Raw genomic sequence first — 24,745 nt, forward strand, 5'->3', positions numbered from 1 at the left:
ATACTTCATCATTTAATGTTATTAAAATAATTTCATATTTGCATACAGAATGTCATATGGCATATTATTTACAAAATAGCTCAATGTCATATAAAATTGTTTACATTCAGTATAGGAACTTAATAATTATTCTGGCTAAATAACAGGAAGTCAAACTTATTCCCTGTATGCAAACTCTATTTCTTAAACAAAGTCAGAACAGCCTGAATATTTTTCATCTCTTACTCCTCATTGTCCTTTACTGTCAGCTATGGCAGCCTCCAGCCAAGGAAAGAGACACAACTATCTTTCCTTCTGCCTTACAACTGCTGAACTGTTTTGCCTTACAGTTGGTAAAATACGAGCATTGATGTGAACATTATTAAACATTGCTGCCTTTCATATATGTATAAAATTCATTTTTTCCCCTACCAAAATTAACTTAACCTTAGTTAATCTGTGGCTGAGCTTCCACGCTTGGCCTCTTCAACTTTCATGTGTTGAAATTTCAGGTTTGGATATATTTATGATCGAGCTTTTAGAATATGTGAACTGTTGGAAAACAGAAATATCTGAACACAGTAGGACTTGCACAGAATTTGCTTTCTTGCAGCATCAAAGAATTTTGGCAAGAATGGGTGAATGACATTTTTAGTGAAAAGAACTCTATTTCTTGTCTTACTATTCAAACTTGGCTTTGTGCAAAAACCTGAAATTACACACATGAAACCAAGGGGTATTCTTGAACTAATACAACAAAAATATTTCTGGTTTGAAAATTATCTTCTCTTAAAAATAAGTTAGATGTGTATTTGACATACAAGAATTCTGCCATTAACAGTGGCAGAACTCTATTTTACACATTTTTCCACTTTCCTGCAGCCATGAAGCACTGCTCATTTAAAAATAAGACCAGTAAAAAACTTTAGGGAAACATGTAATCCAAAATTTCAGTCTATAAAGTTTATATAGAAAGATCACAAACTAAATTATTTTCAAGAAACTCAGGATAAACAGAATACCACAAGTTTTCTCAAGGAGCTGACAGAATGCAAGCAAGTGCTTCTAACTGCTATGGGAACCAGATTAAGAACTCAACAAGTCTGCTGAAAGAACATATAGCATGTAAAATACGGCAGGTGTAACAGTATTTATCCACTCCTAAAATACCAATGCAAAAGGATATCACCTTCTCTGTCCCAACTGCAAGTTTTAAATGAACTGCTATTAGGGACATTAACAGAATACATTAATAGCATGAGTGCGATGATTTTCATCAGCTTTCAATACAGTTAGAAACTCACATTAGTACTGGGTCACTTCTCTTAAGTTTAGTAATACACGCTTGTACTCAGTGTTTTTACTGTTGTGGTCCAGTGAACAGAAGCTGAAAACATCCACTAATGATATCAAGAAGTAAAAATGGCCTTTCACTGGTATACTACTAGGTATCAGTATGTTTCAAAACTACACTTTGAAATTAAGATATACAGGCTTACATACAGCTATATGCAATCCTTACAGCACTATAAATCCAAATCAGAGAAGTAAAGCTGTAAGCCTGTGTGTGTATGGAACATAATACAGTTATTTGAAGAATAACCATTTCTTGAGGCCGCACATGAAGATGCCCATTAAAAAGCACTAATTTCATACCCAAAGTGTCCACAACTGTGCTCTGTGACATCTATATTTAATGCGCAGTACACGTATGCTGTAGCAGTACATAACAATACTCCATTTGCCACAATCAACCAACAACTGTGTCCCCTGGATGTGATTTGCAATTGTTAGAAGCCAAATCTTAAACTCTGTCAAGCATTTTCTGCTATCCTTCCCTTCAGGATAAAAAAAAAATAATTCTGTATCATGAATGAGGATGCACTGAATAATAATTTTATTCCTCTGTTACAGAAGATTTCCTAGGTCTGAGAACGAGATCTTTGATAGAGGTAGTGATTTCCTGGAGCTCTTTTCGAATAGTATCTACTCCTTCCTCCTCTTCAAGGTTATCTGTTGTGTCACCGTCTCCCTGTTCCGTTTTCTTAGTCTGACTGATCAATTGTTTCACTACTAATCCCTGATATTTGACTAACAGACAATGCTGATCCTGAGGGTAAAAAAAAAATAGAACAAACAAAGGAATGTCAGTATCATAGAGAAGGTACACGGACTTCTAATTAAAAGATTAAATTTTTAAAAAAGAATTCTCCCATTCCTGCCTAAAGAGGGTTACTGATACATAAACATATTTCCACCAAAGTATTTTTCAACCTAAATTCTGAGAAACATTCAAAGAGGCAGAAAAATGAAAGTGCACCCATACTGCAAGAACAGGACAATTAACCACTGAAGCACAAAAAGCAATGTGGTGAGTAAACACCACCAGTTTTGGCAGATTAGAATATAGACTTTCAGTATTTTTATTTTTGAATATGTACATCTTTCTTTAAAATTGAATTAGAAAAGTTTAAAAAGCGACCAAGCTCAGCTGGGAGGAAAAAGAGTGTAAAAAAATTTCAGTTATAAGAATTATAACATCCCCCAATAGATAGCTGTCTCTATGGATAAAGGCAAAAGCTACAGTACCAATAATGGATTGATTTTTATTTTTATTAAAAAAAATATGGAAGACAGATCTCTGAAATGATAGGTGTGAAATGCAGTACAGATCAGAGAAATTGTATATTCTGTACATAAAGTAATGATTAGACATGAAACACAAAGGTGCGAGTCTTATCCAGCAGTAATACTGTAAAGCACAACTTTTATAGAATCATAGAATCATAGAATTGTCTAGGTTGGAAGAGACCCTTGGGGTCATTGAGTCCAACCATCTACACTACTCTACAAAGTTCTCCCCTACACCATATCTCCCAACACCACATCTAAACGTCTTTTAAACACATCCAGGGATGGTGACTCAACCACCTCCCTGGGCAGTCTATTCCAATGCTCGACCACTCTTTCTGTGAAAAATTCTTTCCTAATGTTCAGTCTAAACCTACCCTGTTGGAGCTTGAAGCCATTCCCTCTTGTTCTGTCATTAATTACCTGTGAGAAGAGACCAGCACCAACCTCTCTACAGTGTCCTTTCAAATAGTTGTAGAGTGATGAGGTCTCCCCTCAGCCTCCTCCTCCTCAAACTAAACAGTCCCAGCTCCTTCAACCGCTCTTCATATGATTTGTCTACAAGTCCTTCATATGATTCTTATGTTCTGTCATAGAAGAAAAGCACTTTCCCCTTAAAAAGCTAGAAAGGAATACCTCTGGGATCTTGCCATTTAGGAAATTGATGATCTGTGGTACTGATCTTCCTGGTGCATGAAGCATACAGTGGGTTGTAAACTGAAATAACAGTACTGATGTCAGGTGCAAAACAAGAGCCGGATCTTCTGTGACTTTCAGCTGTTCAATCAGAGCTTGTCTATGCTGAAATAGGATTTGCCTAAGGAACAGGAATACATTATACAAAAATATGTTTCTTGTTCTGTCTTATTAGTAGGTAACAGACTCTAAAACATATCTAACTTCAATTAATTTTAATTTTCTTCTCTGACTGACCAGTTCTTTATGTGAAATTCCACATTAAAAAAAAAAAAAAAGCTAGCACTGGCGTAGCTCAGATTTTGAAAAGCCCCCTAGAGAATTTATAAACTGGTATGTTGTAGTAAGCAGTCAGTCAAGGAAATTAGCTAAATATGAACTCTCCCCTCCTTCTTCTCCTGTGAAATTAGGACTGCTTGGCTTTGTACTTTTCAGTTAAACAGTTTGGAAAGAAAAGAAAGACTGCCTCCTACTTACACATTCTGTGTGACTGCTACCAAACAAACCGTCTGACATTTGTGCAGCAACAGAGCTACATTTCACATACTGTGCATAGAATAAACAAAATCAAGGTACCTTTCCTTCTTTTTGTCTCCTTTTTTCACCATAATACCACAAATATCCACTGCAGAATCAAGGCATGAAAGAAAATCTTCTATGGTCTATTAAAAAATTATTAGTAGAAATTAACTTTATTCATCTTCCAACAGTTCATATACTTAAATACTAAAACAAACTGTAATCCATTAGTCTTAAAAATGAAATTAAAAAAAGGAATACATGACTACAATTATTTACCTTTTTTTTTTTCCTTAAGACACATATCAGTATGGCCTTTTGCATAAAAGAATTAATAAATTGTTTTCCTTTGTACTTACACTGCCATAATATGAAGGGGTCTCTTTAAATATCAAGGATTTTACTAGTTAAGAAATACATGGAAGACCAATCAGGAACTTCAGGAACAAAATATAAGAAACATCAACCATTTTAAATTGCAGATTCTCTCTCAGCTTTTACTTTTCTCACCTGCACATAAAAGATACACTGGATTCCACCTGGAAGCAAAGAGCTAGGTGACTATCAGTATCAAAATATAAGATCACCTTTTCACCTCTTAAAATTCAGATATGAAAATGTACCTACTCTCCCCGACTTACACAAATTCAAAAGATTATTTTGCCTTCATCCTTCACAGCAGCAGCAGTTATGTACTACGCTATGTATGTCAGCTGTTTATTCGCGTCGTATCTGTGGAACAGAAAATCTGAGCTCAAAGATTCTGAATCACTTTACCTTGCCATTCAGAGAAGTATGCAGTTTAGTTAAAGGACCTTTGGTGTCTTCTGGCAATTTACCCAAAATCTTGGTCCGGACCTGTATGAGACAAGAATGGAGATAATCTGTAATATTAATTACCATTTTAGCTGTAGGCATATTTAAACAGAAGATAATTAAATATTAAATAAACATCACTGATCTACTTGAGCCCGTTAAAAAGGAACAGTTATCTGCGTACCTCACTTGTGATTGTAGAATAATTTTCTGTTGTCATCATTGAATCGGATGCCAGAAAGTTGAAAATAAGATTTGTAATGTCTGTACAGACAGTCTTCAACAGGTGTTTGGCAAGGTTAGTCTGAGTATCATCTGTTAAAAGAAATAAGTGACTGAAACAGTAGAATTTTAGAAAAAGAGGCTACAGAACACATGTACAAGAACAGAGGCTAATGGGAAATAATTCCATTTATTCCTAAACATGCAAATATTTGGGGGGGGTTGCTACTGTTTCATTTTGTTATAAGTTTTCCACAGAGAAAGTTCTAAAGAAAGCTAAATACAGCAATGAATGTTGGAAATGTCTACAGTATTTTCCTAATGCTTCTTTTCTGTCACAAAATAGAGGTAGCTAAAAAAGACACCTTACAAAGTAACCCACTGCAAAATAAATCTACACCTTTTTAAAAAACTGCCCTCAAGGAGTAGCTACTTTCAGTATCAAACCTAAAAGAGGTTTTAACAGGTGCTTCTTCGAATCAGGCAGTATTCAAGAGAATGAAGTAAGCTTACTAATTCTTTTTTTATTCTTTTTTTTTTCCCCCAGGCAATAAAAACTGGGAAGGGATGCAAACACTTTGAAAAGAAGGACAAAACCCCACAATTACCTTGACAGAAGATATAACAGACTACGGATATGAAATAGAGAGAATGTATTTCAGTAAGTGTGCAAAGCAAGGCATTCCAGCAAAAGGTCAGTGTAAGCACACTTTTGAAACTGTTGCTCTTCTCTGACCTTGAATGCAGATTCAGGAATAAATTCAACATCCTTGAAGAGGTATATTAATTTTTTAAAGTATGTATTTGTTGTACCTGTGAAATGCTTTGTTCCCTTTTCAAATAACCGAATGTTGTTGTACAAGTTTGAGAATTCCTCCTGCAAGTCCTTCATAGTCTGTCTTCTGCTAGCTCCAGAGGATGTTGTTGAAGACGTAAAAACAGAACGCACAACTTCCTGGTATGTTTTTGTTAAAGGTCTTAGAACAGGGAATAAGAAAAGAGAAAAAGGGAACATTAAGCAACGTGTAAAACTGTAGAAGGTTTTTCCAAATATATCAGCAATACAGAAAGCTACCTTACACAGTAAATGAATGGGACAAATGCCACAGAATGGTGAGATAAATAGAAAGCAAATAATTGAAATCAGAAAAAGAGAACTAGGAAATTAAAATGTACTTTTGTAATTGCAGAAGTACTATTGCTTACAGTACGTAAATGCTTGCCAAGGTTTTAATTCATAACTCCTGAATAGGAACAAGATGAAAGATAGAAAAGATTTCCAGAAACAACGCTATTCACAAACTTTTTCAGGGGTGTGTGGACAAATTTCAGATCAATGGGAGCTGTAAGAAGGCAAGACTTAAGTTGCATTGAAATACCACAGACTCTTCTGAAGATGCAGTTACTGTTGCACTCTAAGTTTATTCAAGCTTGGGCTGTTACAGTCCTATAATGCCCTTTTTGCCCTAAACACACATTTTCACACTCTCTCTCTTGCATGGAACATCTTTTAAAACAAGTTATTAATCTTTGCTTCTATCAGTTTGCTGACTTAGCTTGTTACCCAGTTCACACAGGTACCAGCGGAGCCACAAAAGACACGGAACACGGTGTATACCAAGGGCTGTACAGAAGATGGGACCAGTGAAACCCCAACGCGGATCAGCGTAAGGGGGTGGAAATACACCCGTGAACCTGAAAATGTGCTTGCTGGCAAAAGACGCAAACCCACATACTGCTAAACAGAAGCATTATTTCTCATTATGGTGCCAGCACAGCTTTCTAACACTTAAGCAGGTACGTAACATGGAGCTGTATAGAAAAAGAGTATTGTGGTTCAATTCCATTATCTTTTTCTAAGCAAGAAAACAGACTGAAGGGAAGATTCATCTGAAATGAATCACAGACTTTCCAACTCCAGTGGAATTACTGAAATTACCTTATTAGATGTTCAGCAAGTTCTGTAACAAGCTCTTCTGGGCAATCCTGCATGTGAGTCTTTAAAACATCCTGAATTTCCTCTTGTGACATGAAAGTGAACTCCAGCTGCTTGTTCCTACCTGTAGTGGCCATGAGCAACATTCACTGAGAAAACATTATACTTGGTTTTGCTGCAGTTACTCTGTGGCGTGAGACACTGAAATGCCTGAAAGTCCAAACCTCCACAGAAGAAATGCATTACCAACAATGCAAAAAAAGGGATGACTACACACAAAAGTTAAATTTTACATATATAAAAAACTGACAAAATTTCTCTTTTTATCACTTAGAAGTTATTTTCTTTAAGAGACAACTTAAGTAGTATACGAGGGCATACATTTTTGGTGAGAGATTTCAAACTGCCTGGCTCATCCATTAGTTTAGAAACGGTGATGTCACCAAGACCAAATAGCTTTTTTAAAATGCCAAAACTGAACAGAGCATTCCTATTTGAAGGATTTCACAAGTTTGATGGGTTTTTTAACCTCATTTAGTAAGGTACACAATCATGGAACAGAGAGTATCCTAAACTTGAGGTTACAGTATAAAATTTGAGATGGGATAAAGCAATGTTAAACCAGACAAGAAGTTCCAGTAATAAAATCAACTCACAAGCTGCTTGTAAATGCATACAAATTAGTGAATCTGTATTTGTTTTATGGCCAAATATGAAGTTTGTCTGCACACCGCAGAATTTAGTTTTTACACATAAGGATGAGATCAGGACAATAACAGGGAACCAGGAAGGGACAGACATTCCATGGTCCAGATGCAGGATAAAACAAGTTTATTCTGCACATAAGACAACTGAATGAATGGAAATCAGCGAAGTTCCTAGTTGTGCCACAGTTGCCATGAACATACAAGGCTAAAACAGGTGGAAAGGGAGCCTAAATCAGGTTTTAGAAGGGTCTTATTTATATTTAAATGGTTACATCTGAATTTATCTTGGGATTTTGGTTCAATCTATTTATTACAATACAGTAACACCAACAGAGAACGATTCAAACTCATCCTGTAATACACATCTAAACCAAGCGAGACAGAGTAGGCCTTCAAAGTACCCGCTTTCCTCCATTACAAAGTCAGTAGTTATAAAGGCAGCTAGTTCATATGTAGAAGTCTCAGTTAAGGATGATGAATCTTATTTAAAATATTAAAACTTTATTTTGACTGTATATTTTATCCTTATAAAGAAAAACATCTACATACTGTTTCCTTGCTATGATTTGCTAATTTAAGCTAATTAAGCTTTGGAACTGGATGAGAACTTCTCCATTTATCATACACTACTCAGCAGGTGTTAAGAAACCAAGTATAATATTCATAATGAAATCTAAGGCATTTCATACATAAAATCAAATTAAAAAAAAAATATCAAACAACAAAACCACTCGCTCTCTTTTCCTTTATTTAAATTTCTTTTATAAGGACTAAGTTATACTATTCAGTGAATACGGTATGTCCGTTTCATTTAGATAGCAATATCATATCCATTGATACAATTCTAATGGAATAGTATTCTCAAATTCTTTGATATTTTACCTGACCTTACCAATACAGTGGGGAAAAACAGAGATATGGAAGCAAGTGACAAAAACATGTCAGTAGGAGTAGATAGTGTCCGAAATAAAGTGACAAACCTGCACTAGCTGCTTGCGACTCTTCATCACTATCAGCATCCTTTCTTCCTTTCTTCTTGGTTTTCTTAACCTTGATCTCTCTAGCATTACCACCTCCTCCTCCTCTCACGCTTCCACTGCCCTCTGGTGGAGAGTTATTTGCTTAGTACACAGTGAAGTTTAAGCACTTAAAAAGTTTACATTGTCATGGTAATTTATCTGCATTACTTGTTAATGCTGAAATAAAATTACACAACGTGATTCTAAACGTGACCTATAATGCATATTTCAGAACCTTAGAGCCCTAAGTTTAATTCTTAAGAAAAAGGCTCAACTGAGTCAAAGCTTTGTTTAAGCTAATGTAATTAACAAACACAAATAATAATTGTACCAAATGTATATATCACTAAAACAGATGAAGCTGAAAACAGATGAGATACTTCTGTCCAAATGTAAGGGGAGAACTTCTGTTGGCTGAAAATAGCATCTTAGTAAGCATTTAGCATTTTTATTCAGTGATGCTAAATAATGTAGCTACTCAAAAATATTCCAGATAATATAACTTTGTTAATTTTCAGAGAAAAAAATCTTACGTAGTAAGCATTTAACCAAAATATTCTTGGAAGCGTGCATTCAATCAACTAGATCACTAATTCTTTTTTGACTATTCCTAGATGACTATAAAGCAACAAGATGTTCCAGTTCTGACAAATGTAACAAATTACTTAGTTCACACGTCCTGTAATCCACGTATTCACACTGCAGACTGGATCTCAATTTGCAATACAGTCCCTTTCCACAAGTTAAGCTGCTCTGCTGTTTGTTACCTTTACCACAGCTTGTTCCCTTCTTTTTTTCACTTGAAAGAAATTTAAACTCCAGAATAACTGGTTCTATACGTGCACTAAGCCTTGAGAAAGTAGTTATTTCTCCATTTTAAATATAAGGTCCAAGATTTCAAGTAACTACATTATGCAATAGTATTATCATTTAAGAAAAGGAAACACTAAGACAAGATGCTACTACTCACAAAACTAACTGCATCTGTTACGTGCTATAGATGGATTTTTAAGCGCTACTTTGCAGGAATAGCAAAGTAGTTCACTTGCAGCTAGCAGTGGATGGTGTACTTGTGAGACCTTCTGAGTTTGTGACCTCTTCAAAAAAAAACCCCAAAAGAGTTGTGTTTTTCACAAGCTTATCTGAAATGTGACTGCATTCAGCTGAGCAGATACAAGCTGTTTGTCAACTGTGCAATACACTAGTTATTTTGGAAACAAACCCCCTTCATTCTGTATTCCACTTTATAGCCATATAGAAAAAGCTGCAATCTGCAGTCAAGATCTTATCCACAGAGAGATGAATGAGGAGAGACTGATGCCCGAAAAGACATATTTTATGATAATAGGATACATGGACTGCAACGTACACAAAGGATTGTAAGAGTACATGCCTCTACAGATTCTTCTTTGTAGGAGACTGTTGCAAATGGTATTACAAATAGACAATAGATAATATAACTTGAACATTTTCATTAATCCAATACATGAGAGAATCCATATTTGTAATAAACTGCATTAACACTACGCCATGTCAGGTTACACTTAAACAGCAGATCTTGATACAGTCATGTGCAGACCTCAAGATAAGCAATGTGACACTGGCCACATTCTGCAATTACACAATGACAACATCTAATTCTTAAATGGAAATGCTGATTGTTTTAAGGTAATAAGCCTAACAGTCCATAAAAAAAAAACATTTCAGGGTAGTGCTTTCTGATGGTGCAGCATATGTTACCTGCAGATATAAATGTGCCTAGACATGTAGTACATGTTCAGTAGAGTCTCACTCCTCAGAGGGCTTGAAACTGAAGTCATTCTATTTATGACAGTTCAATTAAAGTTCAAGTTTCTCTGCTTCAGCTCTAGCCTAGAAAAATCTGCTTTCTTTTATGGCAAGAATAAGTTTAGGTTCCATGTCAACTCAGTAATGGCCTTCAGAGTAGAATATAATGTTTTAATTTTCAGATGAGTATATTTAATTAAGCTAGATGCATCAGTGCTTTAATTCCATTACTTTCAGTAGCACATAAAACTCTGCATGTGAGTGCATCATAGACTGCTCAGATGTGCTGTAGCAACACAAGAGCCAAATAAAGTTTCTGGGGACTGAAAATACAGTCTTTAGTCTGAATAATGTTTTAAAACCCAGCAAGATTTGAAAGGGTTAAACCTACGTATTTTTATTCTTCCTCAGATTAAGATCTATTCCAAACAGCCACCACACAAATGGAGTAAGACTGGGGATTAATTTAACCCAAAATATACCTTAAAGTAAACTGTGTAAACCTCCAAATAACTGTTATGCAGGTAAACAAGAGATTCCCAGAAAAGGTGTATAATATTCTCAAAAAAACCCCCATTTTAATACCTCATTTCTCAATTTAGACAGAGTAATTTTTGAAGTAACTTCTAAAGACTATTAAGAAATATATTCATTTTCCAGGGTCCGTGAAAAGTGGAGAGGAAGAGTGCATCTATATTAAAAAATGGTACAGAGGTCCCCAAGCTAATACTGAATCATAGAATCATAGAATAGTTTGGGTTGAAAGGGACTTTTAAAGGTCATGTAGTCCAACGCCCCTACTGGTTTGGTCAGTCCTCATTGCACAACTCAATCTTACATGATCATACCATGTACACTAATAAACGAACATGAATTCCTTATTTCTAAAGCCAGCTGCCTTGAGTTGGACTAACTCAAGATATCTTTCTGGTACTTCCTCTGCAATTCTAAATCTGAAATTAGTTCTCATGGACATAGCTCAGATATCTCTACACCTACACTGTAATGATGAGAAGTGGTTGGATTATTTCTTAAATATCTTCAGCAATGGACAGGAGGCAAATAATGGACTACAAAATACAGTAACTTTATATTTAAATATTTCCAAGGCTAAACAAGTCCTTTTTTTTTTCGCTAAGATAAATATTGATGCCTTACCTGTTGCTTTCTTTCGTCTTTCATCCTTTTTGTCTTTTTTATTAGCGTATGAATTCTCTAAACCAGAAGCCTGTTTTACATCTTCTTCGGTGATTAGATTAACAGGGTTATTTTTCATTTCCTAAAATGAAGAACATGCACTTAACAGCAAAAAAGATACACACAGCAACAAAAGATACATACAGAAACATTTAAGCCATTCGGCCATTTTTAAGTATACTAATCTAACACCCATGCTTTCCAAGCGCAACACATAGAGACATTTATTCTTCTCTTCAAAATTCAGCATCTGATCATACTGTTAGTGTGATGGTGTTCCCTGAGTGCAACTGAATACACATTAAATTACACTGATTATATATACATTTTCTTCACCTTTGTCCTTCTTCTCAAGCTGTATTTCAGATGAGATGTAAAGAGATGGTAACAACAAATAGAAAGTCACATAAACTATATTCCAATGCTCAACATATATTGCATCTTGACCAAGAAAAAACCTATACCTTTTCAGCTTTCTGTTGCATCATATCAGAAAACAGATCAGCACAGCTGCTTAGAAATTTCTCACTGACCACAATGGTGTCACTGAAGATCAAACCTGAAGAATTTTTGCTTAAAGATCTCATCACTTGCTGAAGCAAAACCCCAACATCTTCTACCGACAGTGAACTGGGCAGAAGAGTCTAAGGTAAAGAAAATCACAATCATTTACATACAATAATGTGTTCTAGAATGAACAGACATACTTGTATGTGGACAAATAGAATATACAGACACTCCATTTGACACCTGTTAACTATTTAGAATATACTGCACGTTTTAAGTAAACCCTATAAATCTTTTTAAGAGTAAACACTATAAATCTTCTAACATCACAAATCAACATTGCTTGAGAATACGTGTTACCTCTGGGAAAACGCATAGCAACTTCTTCAAAATGCAGCTCAACAGATACAGAGTAACACCAAACACAAAACAACAGCAGGCCTTCTTACAAGAGACAAAGTAGTGCTGTAAGGCCTAAAATTAGGATTTAGCCAGGACAAAACGGCTAATATGTCTCTGCTCACCGAAAATGTCATCAGAGCTCAGTTCTAACTTTTTTCCCTCAAAACCCCACAGAAATATATTGCTCTCCAGCAGATCACATTAGCACTGATTTTGAAATCAAAGTCTTGGGTATCTATCAACTGCATACAGATATGTCCTTCCTGTGTTTTAGTTCAGACCAACTTAAAGGCAAATAATGTCTTTTCACTTGTTATTTTACTTAAACTGAACATTCTTCTTTGACAACATGGAATTTTCATTGTACAGGTGTGTAGTTTCAATAAAGTAACATTTGACACAAAAATAAGACAAAATAAATAAATCCAACAACAACAACTGAAAGGATTGCTTACTGCTACATCTATCCAGTTTCCAGAGCTGATGGCTTCCTCTACAGAGGCTTCAACTTGATCCACAATTTCTTGACCAACACAAGCTGCTCTGAGAAATAAGAGTTGTGTGGACTTGTACCTTTTCTTAATGTAGCCTGCTGGGTCAGGGATGCCAAGTCTGTACAATGCATCAAATTCTATAAAATAGTTAGATGTCTGTTACATTTAAGTACCTTCATATACATACAGGATCTTATATGGTAATTTTTTTAGAAGGCAGGAAAGGAGGAATTACATAGTAAACGCAGCATCAAGCTGATGCTGACCTAAAGCTTAGTTCAGTACAAGCTACAACTAAACATAGTTAATAGAAATATGAAGATTAAATAATGGACATGACTTTGATCTGAGTTTTGAAAAAACAAAAATATGTTTTTTTTCAGATTCTTATACCATTAATTTTATCTTTGCAATTCTATCTTTCCAAAGTATTCTAATGTAAGATGAACAATATTTACAATATAGACAATGTCAAAATGTTTTGTTTTCAAAAGTTACTCCAATGTACTCATGCCTCACAAGGAAAGCATTTCAAATATTTGGCAGTTTATACTTAGACATTTTGAAAACATTCAAAGACTTTGACAGATATGCTATCAGTCAAGCAATATTACAGAAACACTTAATACTACTACAGTAAATTATGCTGAACCTCTTCAAACTGCAAGACTAACTGTTATTTAGGGACTGGCCCTTTGGGACCATAAGGGTACATTCCTCCGTTTATTCAGGTCCGCATTTTCCCATAGCTCCTGTTTTCAAACACCATCATCCAGCATCACTCAGCTTTAAGTTAGACTTGTCTGGATTCAAATCAGGGTACTAGTGCTACCCACACCAGTTCTACAAATCTTATTTTGGAAAAGGCTCTTCCTGTGCGCTGCATGCTTGGCTATCTGGACTATTAACAGCCAAAGTTTGGTTGCAATCCAGACACCTAGACTGAAACTCTAACCATGTGGGTCAAACACGGTAATCTGAAAAGCCTACAATGAGCAGTCTAAGCAATGTTTTCAGACCAGTAATAAAAGTAGCATTTGCAACTCTGTGAGAGAAATAAAGTTACTATTTAGCAGTATGGTTCCTTCTGCTGAAATATGGTTCTTTGTGATAAAGTAACCTACATCATTATAAGCAAAACAGTCTTTTAACAAAGGAGTATCAACTACTGTATTGACTTCCACTTATTTTTGTGAGGCTTCACTCTAGACACTAGCTATATTAGGGTAAGACCAATAACCTAAACTAGCTTTTGAAAGATATTTTATCTACGAGAATAAAGATTAACTACCTAAGTAACCATTCTGCTTGAAAAAAGAATCCACCCAGTTGCTCTGTGTTCTGGCATAGATGTCTGGAACAAACACAGCCTTATCCTGTCTCCCACCAACCACGGTGCCTTTTAGACGACCAGAGTTAACAAGTTCTTCTAGCACAGCTACAAGAAGAAAATAAAGAAGAAAATAAATGAAGAGACATTTTCTGCTTCCATATATCCATTAATCAAAACATAGACATTATTTTCCCTGTTTTGTTTCTTCTTTTTTCCCCACCCATTATTGTTTTTCTTTTTGCTATTAATTGAAAGAAACAAGACCAAACTACAAGTGCCTGTTCTAGTGAAACGTTTCCAAGTTCTATCAATTATTTTTAACACTTATGAGAATGTCTTCATAAAAGCTCTGGAAATCATACAATGTTTCAAAACAGTGAGTCACAATGGCAGGATCAAAACACTTTTTATTGAACATATACCTAGACAGTTTGAGCTTTTAATTTAGAAAATGTAGTTATAAAAGAATCTTTCCCTGGACAGACAATAAAATATTATGAGCATTTTATTAATAACGTTCTCTTAGAATTCACTGCTTGCACGATAATCGAGATGGAAAAAAGAGAGATCTGAACACACTAAAATGACAAGGAAAAAAGCTACCTAAACTGCATAAATGTGACCACCTCCTACTGGTGACCATCTTCATAGTTTACAATGTTCAAACTGCTGTTGCCAATAATAACCTCCTGATAATGCACAAATATTGCTGACAAAGAACATATCGGTAACTGGTAGTACCAAAGTAGTAAGCCTTTGTTGATGCTAAATAAGGTGTTTTCAATCCATTAAAGGTGCACAGTAATAGCTGCTTTGTCTTCTATGTTCTGCTTTTGTCTTTTCATAAGTCACTGGATATATTTAAAAAATCAGTGACATCAACTGCCAAACTCTCATTTCTAGAGCTTTGCTAGATGGTTTTTCTACCTTCAGGTTGTGTTGACTTCTATTTCATTAAAAGACAGATTTTACCCTGGAACAGAACATTAAATGGTATCACACGGTATGGCTCCTTCCTCATTAAATACGAGTAGCAGCCAATATTTCAACATGCTTAGTACAGCATAGGGAGGTTTAGCTCACCTACACAGGAAAACCTCGTTCCAGAAGAAACACTACATTTTTAACCGTGATTTTTTTTTGTTAGATATGCCCATAGTGTAGATAAACCTCTATAAACTAGCAGCTATTGAACGTGACTGCCACTAACAAAGCTGAACAGTAACTACACTGAAAAAATGTAGAAGAGAAACTGATTTAAACAAGACATAGTTTTGCATAATCTAAGAGCTAGAAATCCAGTTCTGCCATGGTTCAGTTACCTTGTATAAAATGGAGCTTATAAAACAGATTCTAAAAATGAAATTAGATTTTTATACTTACTAATAGTTTAGTTACTCTAGAAAATAGAGTCAATGTGCCTATTCTACTTAAACAAGTGTCATACAATAGAGTTTGCAATCTCAACCTGTTTTTATTCAAAGTTTTCAGGAAAAAGAGTAGGAGTTTTATAGGCATTTCAAATCATTTTGTGGAGCACTATCAATAAACCACGGTCTTTACAGATAAAAGGGGAGAAATGAAGATGCCAATTAATTTTTGTATTATTGTATGTGCCAGTTCTAAAACTCCAGTGCAGAGAAGGTGCTTTCACAGGAGATTTCACAGCTCCTACTACAATTGTGCCTAGATAGTCTTTTGTTTTAAAACAAAACAAAAAGACCTTTGCAGAACTACTATAATCTTATACGTATTTTTAAAGGTGACTGAGTAGTTTGCAGTGTCCTATTAGGTCTCTGTCAAAGTCTGGCAAAGACGACAAGCATCTCTCCATGCCTGTCCTATGTCAGCAACACAATATTCAGAAATGACGAACATCTGTGCTTTAACTATGCCTTGTAATTAGTGTTTTAACTTAAATAATTTTAGAAATGAGAAACTGTTTATTTTCCATAATAAATTCATGTCAGCTTAACACGAATAGCAGCACAGCTATGTGACAGAACCAAAGACTATTGTTTATCTTGTCTAATGCTAAGTGTTGATTAAATAATTAGCTGTTTGTAAATTACACAAACAGTAAACTGAACTTACATTTATATTTTCTAGAAGAGATGAAAAACTGACAAAGAACACTTTAAACCACATTGCTAATAATGACACACATAAAAAGTGAAGAGTGTAAGTAACATAATTAAAAGATCTTTTTCAAGTTTCCAGAATTTGTGGAATTGAAATGGTACCTCAGAAAAGGAAAAGAAAAAAATCAAATGTGCTCTGGCAGTGAGTAAAAAGCTCTTTGAAACTCATGAAACTGAAGAGAAAATGAAATACAGAAAGAAAAACTAAAGAAAAAGATGAACTAACTCACTAAAAAAAAAGAAGAAAAAAAAGTATTAGAAAACGCTTAGCCATCATGACAATTACTGGTGACAGGAAAACACTGTAACTTCAATTCACATTGACACATAACACAACATTAACACATAATATCAGGTACTTCCAGAAACTGTTTGAAAAAGACTGTAACCGCATACTGAAATTTGTTGGGTACTGCAATATTACTATAATGCAGTTTAGCAGATTTTCCTTTTAATCTATTAATACCTGGATGGCACATCCAAAAAAAGAGGAAACCTTAAATTGATTATGTGAGAGTGTTTATATGACTTTATTTAAATGCTAAGATTTTCATTTTTAACGAATAAGCTTGTCACAAAGAACAAGAAGGTAAGCAGAGAGATATTATAGTGGAGCTTAAGTGTGCAATGCCCTCAAGGCAAAAAGACCAGATCAGACGAAAGAGAAGTATTAATTTTCATAAGAAGGGACAGAAAGCCATTAAAGGATTCCAAAGGCCAGCAGCACGTGGTCAGCATACAAGACTAATGATGCTTGAAGCAGCATTTTGGACAGATGGGAGGGGATTCCTAGTAGTCAAAGAAAAGCTGCAACATCAGAAGTGAGAAACAATTAAGTAGTGCCTGAAAGTTTCAGCAGTTGGATAGGAAATCTTTATGTATTTCTATTTTTAAAAAGAAATGCAGAAAATAAAAGCAAACAACTTAAGGATATGCTTTCTCTCTCAGCATATAAAGACACTTAACTAAGAACATAACAAAAGCTCTGCCTCTGCTATCACAGAGAAAAGTCAATAAATAAAATCCAGAGCAATTATTGCCATTTGGCTATATACAATCTGTCCCCTTTTTGTGTGCTTCACTGGCAGGTCCAGATGAGGGCCACAAAAGTGATCAGAAGGGTGGAGCACCTCTCCTATGAGGACAGGCTGAGAGAGTTGGGGTTGTTCAGCCTGGAGAAGACTCAAGGGAGACCTTATTGTGGCCTTTCAGTACTTGACGAAGGCTTATAAGAAAAATGGGGACAAACTTTATAGCAGGGCCTGTTGTGATAGGACAAGGAGTAATGGTTTAAAACTTAAGGAGGGTAGATTTAGACCAGATAGAAGGAAGAAATTTTTTAAAATGAGGGTGGTGAAACACTGGAACAGGTTGTGCAGAGAGGTGGTAGGTGCACCATCCTGGAAACATTCAAGGTCAGGTTGGATGGGGCTGAGCAACCTGATCTGGTTGAAGATGTCCCTGCTCATTGCAGGGGAAGTTGGACTAGATGACCTTTAAAGGTCCCTTCCAACCCAAACTACTCTATGATTCTATAAAACTGCACGTAGCTAAGGGCAAATAACGAAACAACAAAAGGAGTACTGTACTTCTTGCATCATTCTGCCCCCAGCAGCATTCCATCAACTTACAATTTAATTGTTTTAGATACAGAGAATATCTCCTCAGTTATGGATAGCACAAAAGGTTTAACACTATTGACTCTAGAGAGAAACATATTGTTCTTTATTCCAGAATTAAGGCTATATACTGAAATGCTTCTTTGAAAGGATCCATCTAGTAATGAAGAATCTATGAATTAACTATCGAAAATACAAAACAGTCTGAAACTCACAGTAAAGCAGATGTTCTTGAAATCCATACCGAGTGATCAAGTTACTTACAGGTGTAGGCCTTGGAAAAAGGAAAAAAAAAAAAAGAACAAAGTTAATGACCTGAAATCGATGTGGAGAATCTAGAAACAAGAGGTTACTCCAGATGGACAAAACTATGTAATATCTACAGGTGCTAGACTGATGTTTAACATTGCTTACAAGGTTTTAATTTTGAGTTACTATGAAGTTATATCTTATAAAAAAGCTACGATAATTATTGTAAGGAAACTTTTGCTGTCCCAAGTTTTTCTCTTCATAGAAATTGACACAGAAAAATATTGATTTAATAAGAAAAAACTTTTTATAATCAAATGTACTGGGTAAACATCAAAATGTAATTGACTGGGGAGCAGCTGAATGACAATGAGGATAGACACTCTCCAGAGAAATAAAAGAAGTACTAATTAACATTTTCTTCAACCAAAAAACTTAAGTATGTTGTATATGGTGTATTGTTATACTTTACTTGTTGTCCTCTCAAAAGGAGGTCCCCGTTTCAAAAGAGAGTCTAATACAACTCAACATTTCACCCCAGGAACTGAACTACACTTAAATAAATCTATCCATAGGTCTTTATTTTCTTTTCTTTTTCAATCACAAGTGAATTTGGTCCATAAAGACCTATGGTAAAAATATTTTAATATGTGGTTGCAGGTGTCACAATTTACCGAGTAATTGCAGTGAAGAGACCACGAATGCGTGCTCGATGCCGGGACACAAAGGCTTCTGTAAAAATCACCCCACGGTTTTCCTGGTCTAGTTGTCCATGAATAATTCTACCCAAACGCCTGGATAACACCTGTAAATAGAAGCTGGGATGATTGCTAAAAATGTATATTAAAGATGTTAAACAAAAATTAATAAAAAATTATGTATTAACAGATCAGCGATATTGTTTTGCTAAGACAGACAAAATATTCAGAAACGAGGATCAGTAGAAATTATTATTTAGGTATATTGACAATGTGTCTTATGACACGTAAGTTGATGTCATTATGGCCCACACTCCAAACTTCCCACTTAGTTTTCCTAACATGGCCTCTTCTATCAGATATATGTGTATCTAATGATGAAAGAAAACTTTGCAAAAGAAGTAAGTATGGTTTGGAAATGTACAGTGAAAACTAAGATTTAACCTTTGTATTCATTTTGTATGAAACAGTGTAGAGGAATTCACTATCCATTTTTTCAAACAGTCAAGACAAAAATTAGCAACAATAAATACAAAAGGAAGAGGTACAAACAGATTATAAATGTGCATCCTTGCAAATGAACTAAACCCAGGAAACAAAGAGAAACCATGTAATAATGTTCATATCTTAGAAATGTTTGTGTAGAAGTTGATCATGCAAAAAATATTAGAGGAAATCTGTTCATAAATTGAAAGTCAACAAGGTTGTCTGTGGTACCCAAAATAACTGCTCACCTAACACATGCCACACAATTACCCTTTGAAAAAAATATCTTCCAAACGAAATCCAACCTTGACTGAAAGTCAACAAAGGTAAGACAATGCTCCCTAATCCTTTTAAACACTACAATAGCCACTAACAAAGGTAAATAAGCTTTTTGTTTCTACTCTGAATGTCTGGCTTCAGCTTCTAGAAACAAACATTTATTTCACCTTTTCTGAATAAACCAAAAGGTCTCTACCATAGTATTTCTGCTTCATGGGTAGCTAATAAGACCGATGAAATTAGAATCATAGTATCATAGAATGGCTTGGGTTGTTAGGGATCTTAAAGATCTAGTTCCAACCTCCCTGCCATGGGCAGGGACACCTTCCACTAGACCAGGTTGCTCAAAGCCCCGTCCAACCTGGCCTTGAACACTTCCAGGAATGAGGCATCCAAATTACCCCTACCTAATATTTCAAACAAAGACATTTTCAGATCTTCCACTAATCTAACCTGTTCCTAACATTCCTAATCCTAATCTGTTCCTAACAGTCATAAAGATTCTGAAGAAATTTTGCTCAAAAGTAAAAAGGCAAACACCAACCTCAATCTGTGAATAGCTGTTTCATTGCAACCTTTATGTATCTAATAATTTTCTGCTTAGAATGACAAGCAGCTCATCACAATTAAAGCCATAGATATTGCAAATATGACAAAAGAAGGCGAACACAATCAATTCTACATTTGCTACGTTGGTGGCTTGCATCACCTGTATCAGGAAGTCTCCTGGGAGGTCATATGCCTTGCAGAGTTCCGATATTGTCACCTGGCCAGTTTCCTGTAGTTTATCATTTATTTCTTCTGCCAATTGATCCAGGTAACTCCTTATTTAAAAACAAGAAAAGAAATTCCAACATATTAAGTGTGAAATTCAAGATGAACCTGTTATCCACATGCTGAATTATTAACTGGCCTAGCACTATACCTTTGCAAAAATAAAGTGAAAGTTATTTTAAATGAATAGAGGAGAATGATGTCAGTTAAAATGTGGGGTGTTTTTTTAAAAGCCTGCTCACCAGGTACCTAGTATTAAAATTGGCCATTGATCTGCTTGTATCAAACTGTCAAAAAGCAGGAACAGGAAAACATATGTCAATGAGTCTTAGAAATGGGCTTTAGTGAGCAAGATAGGTCTTAATTATTTCAAGAGAGCCAGGAACTTCACATTCTTTGCCAAGAATAAATCCTGCAGCGCAATCAATAATAGAGACAATCCCATAAGAGTATTACTTCAGTGGTTCTTAGTGTGCTGAATGCCATGAAATAACTTGCTCATACATCTTAGGCTTGTGAGGTATAGCAAGAGGCGGGAAAAAATTAGAGTGTTTGTCAATAGCTGAGGCAGACAGAAAAGCCACAGTGCAAATGAGACCCGGCTGCTGTACACAAAGGCGCTGGTTAAGACATGAAGTCTCTTAAGTGCATGTTAGTGGGCAGAAACATTCAGTGAGGCCTTTGCTCCGTGGATTCACTGGATGCTCTGCTGAGATAGGCCTCACTCGCCATTTGGAAAGGAAGCACTGATCAACAAGCAGCCCCAGTAGCAGTCAAGAAAATTCTATTTCACTTCAGAAGCAACAAAGGTTGGCTATGACTTTTAGTCTGCATTTAACAAAAAAAAAAAAAAAAAAAGAAATGTGAATTATACGTGTTGCTCCTGAAAGTACTCACTGGTTTATCAGCTGTCCCAGTACAAGCTGAATAGTTTTTTCTGATTTAACGATGTCATTAGCTCTGTTTTCGATGTGCAGAAGGTCCACATTTATTACCTAAAAAACCACCAAACAACAAAACCTCTTATCAGAACTCTAAATTGAAATTAATTCTCAAACATTGAGATATTATACTTACACATTCCTATGTCTTGAGGAAAGCTGCTTTTATTTTTTTTCTACTGCATATCTACTGCATATCTATACAGTTAATCTGTGATTTGGAATAAAGCATCAATGCTTTAGGCAGAATAAACTCTCTTTGTAACTGTGTCAAGGTTAAAAGAAAACTATATAATAAAAAATTCCAGGAAGCTATGAACAGAAAATACTAAATTGTCTTTCAGAAAGGTTTTCTTATTCCAAGTAATTTTACTCAAGCCAGAAGGGAAAATTAGTCACAGAGGAAGACTACTGGAGGATAAAGATTAGTGGAGACAAGAGATTAATGAAGGAAGAGGGAAGACCCAAAGAAGCATGCAAAGTTAATTATGCATGCTCCTGAAGCTTTAAATTTAAATGGGAAACATATTTCTTTTCTGTTTGCCCTCTTTAGTTTACAAAGGAAGAGTTCAGAAAGAAAATCTGTATATTTTAGTGGTGATTTCTGAGGTTGTAGATTATCATTAAGCAGAGAGGAGATTTCAATAAAGCAGTAAATGGATGGATTAAGTAATCTGCAGTACTCTGAAATGAGCTACCAGCTCTTCCCAAAGTCTGTTCTCTTTTAAAAAAATAACTTAGCTGGAGTGTAACTCCCTATTACAATGAACTCCATATTTATAATATACATGAAGAAAAGAAAGAAGCATATATTTTTTTATTACTAAAAGTTACCTGTTGTAAGTCAACAATGTTTACTCGACCTTCAAAAAAAAGTACAAATATACTTTTAGTATATAAAACACGTTTGAACAGATTTAGAATATAACATAGTCCATTGTGCACAAAATATTTCTTCATTATTTTTTTGTAGACCAATTAAACCAATTTCAGCTTTATATATTGTCAAATCACAGAAATCATAGGTGGTCAGTGCAAGATATCCCATACTGTTCTACCCTATGGCCTTGCTGACAACCCAATACAGAAACTCCAGAAGTAAAAATCACTGTTCAGACTCCCTCCCAAGTTTTTGCCTTGATGTTGATCTGGATGTGACCACTAGTCCATGAGTATCAAAATGGAGATTGCCAAAACTTTCTATGTTTGCATGATGCTGCAAACAAAACCCGGCAACTTTAAATTCAATTCAAGCTATCATACTGATATGATACACAATGGCATAACACAGACTGAGACATACTTGTGGTAATTGTAAGAAAATGACTCATCTGTATGAACATATAAAGAAGTTAATTTTCCAAACATACGATGCTGTGAAATTCATCCTTAAATGTAACTAAAAGTACAATACACTGTCTTCTCATTAAAACCATTGACAAAAAGCACCATGAAGCGTATTTGCTTCCCTATACATCTAAGTCAGATATTACAAAGCAGGTGGCTCTTTACACTGGTAAAATAAAAGACCTGCCAATAACAATTTAGAAATATTATTATCACTAATGATGTGAAAGGAGAATTATTTAAAAATTCTAAGTCAAGGCTAAACATCTGGGCCAGATACTTAACCATACTAAAATGCCAAATTTCCTTCAAAAGCATTCTTAGACCACTTCTACCTCAGAAATTCTGCATGGGTGAAAATGAACCAAGTAACATATCTTGATACGCTTACCTAAAAGCTTAATACAGATTTGAAGTGAAAATAAAATAACAGTAGGTGAATTTACGTGTAGATGAAGCAATAGGAAGCAAGCTCACTTTTTTTATGCAAGATTAAGGGTGCTGAAGAAAACTTTCAAATTCTTTCTGTAGTCTGCAAAATTAACTTCCAAATCCAGAAGAAGAAAGCAAATGCCACACTTACCACCACAAACATGAAGCTCATCCCGGATCTCCCTACTAATCTGTGCTGGAGTGACATACTCTTTTCCATCAAGTGTGTGCACTACTTCCAACTGCTTTTCGGCAATCAGTTTAGTGACAATTTCTATACAGTTCCGTTCTGACAATCTATCGACAGCATAAAGAATCATCAGTTATTCTAAGTAAGTACTTGCTAATAAATTGAGGTTTCAAAAATACTAAATACAGGAAATACAATGAAAATTGCTTGCTGTTCCATGTGAATACTTTTCAAGATAAAAAACTAATTTCAGGATCCTGCTAATCACCGCCCCCCCCCCCCCCCCCCAATCATCCATATGGTTTCACTTATGTGGGTCATCTCTCTAAAACGACTTTTACTCTTCTCCTGAACAGCTGAACAGCTGTCAGCCCCCTGTGCTGTAAGACTGCACCTGCCCGTGAATGGTCGTGCTCACAGAATTTGCACCTTTGAGCATTCTGTGCTTTTTTAATTTTAGTTTGGGCTTGGTTGTATTTCTTTCTTTGCTTTTGTGGTATTTTGTTGTTGTTTTTTTTTTAATAAATAAAAGCAAATTCTGGGCAACAACCTCAACTGCTCAACACCACATACGGCAGAAACAGCGCACTGGAGCCGTGACCGTGTTCAGCCGCTTGAACTCCACGGCTGTTACACACCCACGCACACTCGTGGACCTCCATATGCTGTCTCGTGGGGGACCCAGATGCCCCTTCGGTCCCACAAGCACTGACACACCGGTCAGCGCCAGTCGAAGGGGGACTGCAGGGGGGGCAGTGCCCGGCGGGACCCCGCTGTGTGTCAGGGCCGGGGCCCGCGGGGCGGACTGGGGGCGGGGAGGGCCGCCGACGCGGGGGGAGGGGGGGCTCCAGCAGGCGGCCCTCAGCGAAAGGCGACGGTGTGCGGGGGCCGCAAACGGGTACCGGCGCCGCCCTGCTCACCTGTGGGCCACCTCCGCAAACTGCGCCCGCTGGAAATCGGCCGCCAGGCGCCGTATCTCCTCCCAGGCGGCCGCCATGGCCGCCTCGCCGCTACACGTCAGCCCCGCCGGGCGGGCTACGGGCAGCGAGCGGGGACAAACCGCCTCCCCCGCGGCCGCCGAACGCAGCGCCGCCTGTCGGGCGGGAGCCACCTCTGCGCTGTCGGGCCTTTCTTAAAGAACCAAAAAAAAACCAAGAAAAAAAGCAGTTTGCCCAGGCGGGGCTGGCTCCAGCAGCTGGTGACCGGTGGGCGTAGCCGGGAGAGCAGACGAAGCCGTGAGGCTGCCCTCAGCTCGGGCCTGAGCAGGCGGCTTCACCAGCGGCTGCTGCTGCTGCTGCTGTGCTGCTGGCATGGGGCTGTCACCTCTGCCGGGGCGAGGGCTA

General features: G+C 36.4%; 1 protein-coding gene across 1 annotated transcript; it reads right to left on the minus strand.

Annotated features, from left to right (window-relative positions):
* On the minus strand, positions 1 to 24,399 carry UFL1 (UFM1 specific ligase 1; the record flags this gene model as incomplete). The annotated part of the gene is made up of 19 exons (XM_082480523.1): positions 1 to 2,089; positions 3,247 to 3,427; positions 3,883 to 3,968; positions 4,603 to 4,683; positions 4,826 to 4,956; positions 5,677 to 5,840; positions 6,803 to 6,923; positions 8,487 to 8,609; positions 11,472 to 11,592; positions 11,975 to 12,154; positions 12,875 to 13,050; positions 14,205 to 14,351; positions 18,222 to 18,280; positions 18,930 to 19,060; positions 20,428 to 20,542; positions 21,390 to 21,487; positions 22,268 to 22,296; positions 23,364 to 23,509; positions 24,323 to 24,399. The coding sequence occupies 19 exons, from the start codon at positions 24,397 to 24,399 to the stop codon at positions 1,877 to 1,879; spliced, it is 2,379 nt and encodes a 792-aa protein (XP_082336649.1). The 3' UTR covers positions 1 to 1,876.
* Between the last annotated feature and the right edge of the window lie 346 nt (positions 24,400 to 24,745).

Source organism: Vanellus vanellus, assembly GCF_965231255.1.
Source record: "Vanellus vanellus genome assembly, chromosome: 3".
Taxonomy (NCBI): domain Eukaryota; kingdom Metazoa; phylum Chordata; class Aves; order Charadriiformes; family Charadriidae; genus Vanellus; species Vanellus vanellus.